Source organism: Megachile rotundata, chromosome 11 (assembly GCF_050947335.1).
Source record: "Megachile rotundata isolate GNS110a chromosome 11, iyMegRotu1, whole genome shotgun sequence".
In the NCBI taxonomy this organism is placed as follows: Eukaryota; Metazoa; Arthropoda; class Insecta; order Hymenoptera; family Megachilidae; genus Megachile; species Megachile rotundata.
The window spans coordinates 13899774-13909747 of NC_134993.1; the positions used below are offsets into that span (position 1 = coordinate 13899774).

Below are 9974 nucleotides of genomic sequence, written 5' to 3' on the forward strand. Positions count from 1 at the left end.
CTTTTTTCTTGGGCTGAAAGAAATTATAAAAAATTTGTAGAATATTATATTAATATTTAATATTATTTTGGAAATAAGCATACCTATTTATACACATCTAGGCAATCCTTAAATTGTTACGATATTGACGTCACAATAAACGGTAAATGTTGCATAATCTGTAAATGCTTTCTTTCTGGGTCATTTATTTCTATTTCTATATATCTTACGTAATATCATGACTACGTAATTTTTTCTACTTATTAAATTAATTTTTTCATAATTTTGTAAATGAAATATTTATGCCTCGAATGTTACTAGATATGTACACTAACGTTCGGTATTTATACATCGTATACAACATGGCTCGCATATTTTTCATATCATACTTTGCATTTGTACATTTAGGGAGACTCTTCACTCGTACGAGAAGATACTTGACCCGCTATCTAAAAGTAATTATTAATCTCCTGTGATAATATAAAATAAGTATAAATAGCACGATTAAAAACCGGTATCTTTTATATTATACGAGTAGCTTGTAAGTCAATTTCTCCTCTGAATAAGTGAATCGTCATGATCTTAATCACGATTCTATTGATCATGAAGTATTGCTTTATGCTTGAAAAAGTACATAAATTATGTACGCAATGTAGTTCATTTGAGGGCTGCAGGAGAAAAGGAAGCAAAGATGTGCGAGAACTGCGTGGATACCAGAATCAGAATTGGCATTGCAGATGGCGCCTAACCTGCGCCACTTTCCATCACCATCGTTCGGTCTCACAATCAGTCTATCAAAGAGGAGGGAGAGACTGTTTGCGCTTTCATAGTCTCCGCACGGTTGTTGTCCTTCGGCCCGGCAGTTACTGCTGGTGCCGATAAAGGAAATAAATCATGCTATCGGGTTGAAAAGAACAAATTCGTGAAAGAAGGAAGAAAGAGAAAGAGGTGCAGAGAACGTACCTGATGGTTTGAAGTATCGAAATTCATAAAATACTGCAATGTTAAATTGTTGCTTGTTGTACGATGAGACAGGTTTATGGATTTATTGATATGCAATCAGAAACTCGGGTGCAATGTAAATATAAGCTTCTTTCTGATAACTTTTTGTATAAAGCAAGCATCCCACCATTTGCCTTCGATTGAATACATGAATTAAAAATTTTCGAATTAAAAAATTTACAAATCCCCAAATTCTTCAAATTCCCGATTAAATCCCCAAAATCTCAAATTTCTAAAATTCTAAATTTGAGGACGGAAATTAATAAATTTGTGAATTTGTAAATTTTTAAGTTTACATATTTGATCCCCTAAAATTGAAGAGCCAAAGAAAATATACTTTACGTTCACCTCACCTTACGTCAGCTATTCTAGAACCATTAGAAGCGCAGGATACGACTGTATTCATTTATAAGTTCTTTAATAAAATAGTAAGTGATTCTTGTTAACTTAACTGCTGGATGTTTGTACTGAATCAATAAATTGAAATTAATTTTCCTCCCTATTGTCCTTGGTTTCACCATGCATATACGTACTGGCTCTAAACTTTTACAGGATGTCACTTGACTATGAACCGGAAGTTGGTTGAAAAAGAGGATATTGAACATGTTCGTTAAAAACCGGAATTTCCGTTATTTCTGTTGTATTAGAATTGTTAAGATTATTTGTGTAAATATAATTTTTCTATTATTGATCAAAGTATATATTTTATTATGTATTGATACATACATGTATATATTCGTCTGTCATAATTGACCTGCATGTAAAAAACATCGGAAGTTGTAAAGACAATCTACGGAAGGTAACATGCTACGAATTAATTGTAAGCAGAAACAGAAACTGAGATGATCCTTCCTATACTATTGAAATAATTAAGTAAAGAACTGTTTAGTTCTGCGGAGAAGTTTGATTTTTAATTGATCGCTCTGAGCAGGAATAAAAATTAAAGTTACAAGGTATTTCGTATGATCGATGTACTTGAACATGGTAAAACAAAGTTATAAGATTTATTGTTATCTTGATAATATCGTGAGTATCTATTTAAAACGATAAATGGAATGTAATTGAATTGCATTGCTTTATTTCTGCTATTAATTTCAGTGAACGTTCTCGTAGAAGTAAGGCTTTTTTGTGGAAAATACTTTGACACCTTCCTCGTCAGCAGTTTTGCTAGCAAAGAAAAAATGGCGCCCACAGCCTCTAGATCGCGCGACCACCGAGTATGCTCTACTTGTGTACTTCCGTAACGTGCACCAATCTTCGATCATACTTACTTTGATAAATCAACTAATGAGTATATTAAGAGAAATTCTTTGTGAAAAACATGCTCAGAACGGGGATGTATTATTATTCAGTAATTTGAATCGTTGTAATTTACGTGAAAAATGAATGTACGAGGTAAAGTGGCTTGACGTTAATGTCATTTAGAAGGAGAGGACGGTGCAAACCGATGAAGAAGTGAACGTCGTTCTCCTTTCTTTCTCTTTTCTTTTTTGTTTTTTACCCTGATACGCGGACGAGGAGGAGCTCGAGGGGAAATAAAAAGGTATCTCGATGCACAATACGAATACCAAAGAACGTACGTGGGACAAAATAAATCTTGTCCAAGATGTCAGGAAGGCTACCTCGATTGCGTGCACTTCGTCCGCGGCCTCAACAATCGAAAACTGAACTGCACAAGGAAAGTAACCTTAAAGAGGCTAGACAGGAAGTCGCGATGAGGGAACATGAGTTACGGGACAATAGCGAAGAAATTTCGTACGACGTTAAGGACAATAACTCTATGAGGAACAATTTAAAACGTGAACACGAGGCATTCGATTGTTCAGGAACTTCTCAAAATTACGAATGCAAAACTTGTAAACCTCCAAAGTCTCTCTCCAGTCTAAAAGCGTATCTCGATCATTTGAAAAAAGAACATAAACAAAAGGTACAGTATCTTAAATTCATTTAAACGAAATTAGATAAAGAAATTAATTAAAATATTTTTTTTATTAAAGACTATCGGATTTTTATAAATGGCTCATTTATTATAAATTGTGAATAATTTTAAACAAGATACAAGAATAGAATTATTATTATTATTATTAAAGAAAAAACAGTACAATTTTATTTAGCAATATTATGGTCTTACACGTGTGTACGTTAAGAAAGGTATATAATAAATTTATAGGGAAAATTTATACGTGATAGTGGAAATCGATGTTCCATGTGTTCGTACGTTTCAATAAATTCAAGGGATCTTGAAACTCACCAGAGAGTTCATCATTTGAAAAGAAGATTCTTTAGATGCGCCAAATGTTCTTATGTAACCCACGTACGTGCTCGTTACACGAAGCATGTAAAATACCATTCTATGCCGATGATTAAATGTGATGCTTGTGACTTTCGTACTCCATACAAGGTCAATAGAATTATAAAAAGAAGAAAATGATAAATTAAATTCATATTTATTAAGTGAAATAATAATAATTATAACAACATACGTTTACAGTGGAATTTGGACAGGCACACCAGGAATCACGGGGGAGGAGGAGCTTTCCAATGCCGTGCTTGCAATTTTACAGCTGATATTAGGCAGAGTTTAACAGTACACGAAACTAATCATCATGAACCTCCTGTGAGTCAAACAAACCGCAAATCTAATGCACCTTATGAGCGTAAACCAAGAAATAGTCCTAAGCGTTACAATCAGGTATAAACACAATAAGCAAATAACGTTAAATAAATGATGTTTCATGTTTAAATATTTTTAAAAATCCATATGATTTTATTTAGGTCGGTGCAAGTGATTTTCGGGATTCGTTACGAATATCTGGAAGTACAACTGTATCAATCAGTCCTGGAGATTCGTACGTTTCCGATCAATCTCTAGAAGATAAAAGAAACGCGATGGCCAGCGCCGAATGTATAGCGTTAAAATGCGAAGAAAAAGGGTGTCAATTTATTACAGCATGGGATTCTGAAATGCAACGACATTTAGCAGAATGTCATGCTCCAGTTACACCAAATAAATCTAAAAAGCCACTGCCAATGTTAATTCCTTTAAGTCCTGCTAAATCTGGCAGCTGCAGTACCAGTGGATCTTCAACGACATTATTAAAAGTTCCGCGTGTGAGGGTAAGACCGGAACTTGCACAAATCGCAAGAGACACGGAACTAGCCAAATTATACGGAAATAAAGAAGTTAGTTATTTTTCCTTGTCTACTGAATATTTACAAATACATTTGTAAATAGATTGTAATTAGATTGTACAATTATTTAATTACCCGAATGAATCGTTCACAGGTCAGAAATTTAAAGAAGGATGCAAATAATGCGGCAGATTTATTTGAAAAAAAAAATGCGTCCTTCTTTGATAAGCTAAAGGAAAAGCTTACAACGTCGGCGTCAATTAATAATGGAGTACCAGAGGTAGCTGTAAGTACTACGAACGATTTGAAATGCTGGTGTACTTTTAAAGCTAGTAGCATGGAAGAGCTGGCTTGTCACAAACAAACACACCACACCGCTCTCAGTGTATCTGTGGGTACAACGCGTTGTCCCAAGTGCAGAAGACGTTGCAAAAGTTCGACTGATCTACAAGTGCATATGCAGTGTTGTCACTCGACAAGCAACAATACGTCCATTCACAATAGCTTAGAAAAATTATCAAATTGTTCAGAACTCCGTGTGACCTCGTATCGCGGTGAATATGCATTACCTGCGCAAACGGATTGGGACATTAATCTCAGCGGACTGAATTCTTCTGGATCATCGGTATGGTGTTTCACAGAAATAATACATCTACTTAACACGTGCATATGACCAATATGAACGTACGCACACGAACGATTAAATTGTAACGATTGCAATACGAGAGTCAACAGATCTGACTATCTTTTTTTGTTTGTTTTTTTGCTGTATTCACCCAACTTGTAATTGTTCAATACTTCTGATTGCTAGCATCCCGTACGGCCATTAGAATAATGTGTTTAAAGTACGTTTCGATATTTAACTTGAGACCACAAATTTTTCATTCGAGTATGCAACACTATTTTATAACAAATTATTGTTATGTTGAAATATATGTATATATATATACACACAATATATATACATATAATATATATGTACACACACATATGTATTTATTTTTTGTCTATTTATATTTTCCTTTATTATTAAGAATGTGCTTTAAATGTTACTTATGGCAGTCGAGACCGTAGACCGTTGTGTTCCAAAATATGTTAACGCTTTATTTTGATAAAGGTAGACAAATCTTTTATCAGGTTGAAGGCTCCTCGACGCATCCATGTGGCCGACGGGTATTTAAATGCCCGCACTGTCCATTTTGGGCATCCACCGCAAGTCGTTTTCATGTTCATATTGTCGGTCATTTAAATCGGAAGCCATTCGAGTGTTCCCTATGCGCGTATCGCTCTAACTGGCGATGGGACATCACAAAACATATTAAACTTAAAGCAGCTAAAGATCCAGTTCATATGACTGCCACGGTACTTATGACGGATGAAACAGGTCGACGGAATTATTCCAAATATAACAAATACCTTGCACAGGTGAAAGCACTAATTTCACTTACATTAAACGATTCTTTTATATTAGTAACAGTGCTCGTCGATATTCTTAGGCGCACTGACTTTTTTATACTTTTTAGTCAATCTTTTTTTTGAGACAAGTGATGATCCTTCTACTTAATTAAGAAAGATGGATAAATAAAATGATAAAAACCGAAGGAAGGAAAATTTGAACAAATTCAAAACGTTATTTCTTGTATCAGAGCGCTTGGACACTTGATTGGTGTTATGATGTTCGTTCGATTGAAATTACAAGCATATTCTTAGTAATTATAACCGACACGATGATGATATTTCAAACGTTCTATACCTTGAAGATGATTTTTATTTTATGGGAAATTATTTTATACTATGAAAGAAATTTTCAGTGTGCCGAGTAGTTGTTTTTACGTTGAACATAAATTTGATTTTTTTTGTTGCGTATACATATATGTACATGATGCAGAAATTATTATGTTAATTATAAATTCTCGATTTCCTTTTCTTTTCTTAGGTCGAGCAACAGTCGTGGGACGATCAAACCATGGAGGAACATAATACAGAAGACACACAGTCTGACGAGCCACCGACTAAGTTGTTGATAATGAACTCCAATGAATATCTGCAAACATCAGAACTTACGTCTACTCCCGTTTCAATTATGTCTGCAAGCGATACAAATCATAACGTTAACGCTATAAATGCCGCGTTGAGACCACCTCCGCCTCTCAAAGCCGCTGCTAGAAATCGTGGGCAATCGTTGCTTAAAAATAATTTGATTTCTCCGAATGCACAAAGTGGAGCAGGCACGTCTACCTCTACTACGGTCACGGAAGAAAATAAACGCACCATGTGGAAGTGTAAGCGTTGCAATTTTCGACATTCCAATAGAGAAACCGTATCGTTGCACGTTAAGTCCCACAATGAGTCAGAACAACGTTACGAGGAAGAAAAGGTACATATTGTAGCAAGGTACATATTCTAACAGGTTCATTTCATTGATCATTGTTTGTTCACAGAATGCATTTAATTGCGGAGATTGTCCGTACTCTGCATCCGATGCCGCTAGTTTATCTATGCACAGAGTTCATCATCGTCCAAATCTGGAAGCAATTTTCAAATGTTATTTATGTCCATATTACGTTAGCACAAAAGCGTATGTATACCATCCTACGTTTACGATATCTTTCGACAGACACTTATTTATCGTACTATTGTAGAGAGCTTTTGGATCATGTTAGACTCCACGGGGAAGAACTCGCTGTCGTACATCAACAAAATATGGATTACAATTTTTCACCTACTAAATCTAAAACACAAACTTTAAGTATTGATAATAGTAAGTGGAAGAAATAATACACATCTAAATATACATATATATATACATCTACACATCATCTACATCTACATTTACATTAACATTTACATTTGCATTTACATTTACATCTACATCTACATCTATATATTCATATACATACACATACACATATCATGTACGCCTACATCTACATATACATATACATATAGTTATACGTGTAATGTTGCTAGAAATATCTACATATCTCTACATATACATATCTACATCTACATCTACATCTACATACACATACACATACACATATACATGTACACCTACATCTACATATACATATACATATAGTTATATATATAATGTTGCTAGAAGTGTAGAAATTAATTAAGTTCTCGTTTCAGATACAAATCGTACAAAAACAGAGAAGTGTGTCGAACAAGTTATACATATAACAACGCAGAACAACGTGACTTGTGTCAGCGGTGCCTCAAAGAGTTCCAGCGCACCGCCGCCATTACTGCTGGACACTCGAGCGTTGCCCGAAGCTCCCTTAGTGTGGGTGTCCCGACCGGATGGCACGCTTACAAAGATGTTAAAATGCCGCCACTGCCCGTTCGTGTGTTCGCGACGTGCCGAAGTCCGGGATCACGAAACCATGCATCTCGATTCTCCAAGTAGTGGTCCTGTGATCGCCTGTACGGATTGTAGTTTCACTTGTACTCGAAGAGAAGTGATGGTTGCCCACATAGACATGCATTCCGGTTCTCTAGGTACCGTTCATTGTTTAGTAGACGATTCTAGGCCAGATTCGCAGCAATTAATCGATCTGACCGCGCTTCTCGGATTTACGCATTCCCCTGTATTGGGTTCGGAGCCCGATCTGCGAGACTCGAGACTCGTTCATTGCTGCAGTAAATGCCCAGCACGATTTCTGTGTGAGAAAGAACTGAGGATTCATTTGCGATATCATTCCACGGAATTGGCTTACTCTTGCCAGTGGTGTTCTTACGCTGCTCGACAACCGGCTCACCTTCTGGCTCATCAGAAAGCGCACTCCACCGAGTATCAAGAACGCACTAAATATTTGTTGTCGTTGTACGGTCATTCGCAACGATACCCACCTCCTACTACAGCCTGCGTCGAAACAAATGGCCAGGGTGCAAATAACTCGTCGCCTACCGTCGCGTGGATCGTTGTCGAAATTACCGAAAGTTCAAGCAACAGTTTCAATGATAGCTCGAGCAGCACGAATCAACGAACCGGGAATCAAGTGTTCACCTGTGCCAAATGCCCGGCCCGTTACTTCAAGATGGACGCTTTGGAGTATCACATGACTCTGCACGGCTCGAACAACAGATTCAAGTGTACCGAATGCGACTACTCGTCGAAAACTGCTCAGAATCTGGTGAAGCATCAGGTGGTTCATCGTCGTCAGAACGAAACGGGTGAAACGACTTCGAATTTATCGACGTCAATGCCGCCGCAGCCGCCTCCGCCTCCTCCTGATCCGCAATTCGGAATCTTCATGCGTGGCAATCCAAACTTCGTGTATCCTGGTTATCTAAGGAACGGCCGTTTGAAAGAGAAACGTTACAAATGTCACAAATGTCCCTCGGCCTTCGAGAAACGAGAGCAATACAGAGTACACTTAACGCTACACGGAGCGAAACAGAGATATCGTTGCGACACTTGCGACTACTCCGTTAAATATTACGCTAACTATATACAACATCTGAAGAAACATCAAGCGAACGCCGAAGCGCAAGCCTCGCGTAGGCAATTCGAGGACGATACGATTACCATTGACAGCGATACGATTTCCGACAATAGAGAATCTGTATCCCGTTCAGGAAAGACTCTAAAGTCGTCGAGTAACTCGTCCGCCTCGGTGTCCACGAATGGCATGTCGATATTGAATTACGGCGGAGTTCAAGCATCGAATCAAGACAAGCAGTCTTTAATGTTGTTGCAGAAGAAAGGTATACTCGTGTCTTCCAACGACGAAGTCGAAACGTTACGCTGCCAGAGCTGCCCATTCTCCACCTGTGACAAAGACGCGATGGATGCTCACAAGCGTCGTCACGGTATCGAGAGAATGACTCCATCCTGTCCCCACTGCGATTACATCCCTCGAAAGGACGAGAACGTCGGAGAGCACATAAGACTACATTTCACAAGACTTTATAAACCGGAATCCTATCTTATAATAGAGCTTCTAACTTTAACCATGAAAAAGATAGCGTCGAACGGGAAGGAAGAGAAGCAGAAGGCTGCCGAATTACTTTTTAAAGAGTACGCGGACGGGAGATTTTTTCCATTCGCTGACACCAATTCTTTTGGTAGTCCCTCGACCGTCAATAGCCACAAGGAGAAGGTTATAGTAGATCCAAATACTGGAGAAACGAAACACCGTTTTGCCGTTTAAATTGAACGTTCGATAACGGTGTCATGTACATTTTTCTGTATATAATATTAATTATACATATAGCACGTATTAGATGTCTATAAACGTTCTCTAGGTTGTTCAATTTATCAAATTATATCGGAATCATTGACGGATTATTACGTTCAAGTAATAGGTTATAGAAAAGTCTGCATGAAAATAAACATAAATTTCGTTCTTAGAAACTCGTGTGCTACGAAACTAAGAAAATTGTGTGCATGTGTGCGTGGTTTACACGCGTAAGTGAAACTTTTTTTTGTATTTATTACGAATAGAAAATTGGGGATTCGAACGATGAATCGTGCCCATAGAAGTTTCGCTTGAAAAGTCGCTACTGCTATAACGCCAACGTAATCGTGATCATTGTTTGTAGCTCGATATTCTTTTTGAGCTTCATAATCGAACGCGACGTAATCGATTATTAATATGCCATATTTTATTCGTTTGTTAAGTATTCCTCCAGACAAGTTAATGTTATTGTATATAAAATTTAAAACGATCTTGTATAATACGATAATAAACAAGTGCTATATAAATTGACGTTTATTTTATAATACCCTTTAAATTATTTTTCCACGACGTCGTATTTTCTGTATTCTTTATAATTTGTGTTGGTACATGCGGGGGTGGAATTTTATTTACAAATAAGTTTTTTAAACTTGAAACTACAAGATCTTTCATAAC

The 9974-nt window shown here is 37.0% G+C and overlaps 1 protein-coding gene and 1 long non-coding RNA gene across 6 annotated transcripts; one reads left to right on the plus strand and one right to left on the minus strand.

Annotated features, from left to right (window-relative positions):
* Window positions 1-1227: 1227 nt before the first annotated feature.
* On the minus strand, window positions 1228-2675 carry LOC105664398 (uncharacterized). Its single transcript, XR_013039966.1, has 3 exons — window positions 2562-2675; window positions 1708-1735; window positions 1228-1616 (listed from the first exon to the last, which is right to left on the minus strand). It is a non-coding gene; the product is annotated as an uncharacterized LOC105664398 (long non-coding RNA).
* Window positions 2588-9826, plus strand: LOC100883983 (uncharacterized). 5 transcript variants are annotated; one of them, XM_003700528.3, is made up of 10 exons: window positions 2588-2908; window positions 3152-3382; window positions 3473-3673; window positions 3757-4164; window positions 4268-4738; window positions 5251-5538; window positions 6050-6490; window positions 6555-6691; window positions 6756-6874; window positions 7249-9826. In XM_003700528.3, the coding sequence occupies exons 1-10, from the start codon at window positions 2588-2590 to the stop codon at window positions 9270-9272; spliced, it is 4641 nt and encodes a 1546-aa protein (XP_003700576.2). In that variant the 3' UTR covers window positions 9273-9826. The 5 variants fall into 5 exon arrangements, with proteins under 5 accessions (XP_003700576.2, XP_012154525.2, XP_012154524.2 ...); XM_012299135.2 differs by having other exon boundaries at window positions 4268-4399; XM_012299134.2 differs by lacking the exon at window positions 5251-5538.
* The last annotated feature ends 148 nt before the right edge of the window (window positions 9827-9974 follow it).

Coding starts and splice junctions, on each gene's coding strand:
- LOC100883983 (XM_003700528.3), top strand. CDS start 2,588: ATGTCAGGAAGGCTACCTCGATTGCGTGCACTTCGTCCGCGGCCTCAA. Junction 6,692..6,755: donor TATTACGTTAGCACAAAAGC/GTATGTATACCA, acceptor GTACTATTGTAG/AGAGCTTTTGGATCATGTTA. Junction 6,875..7,248: donor AACTTTAAGTATTGATAATA/GTAAGTGGAAGA, acceptor TTCTCGTTTCAG/ATACAAATCGTACAAAAACA.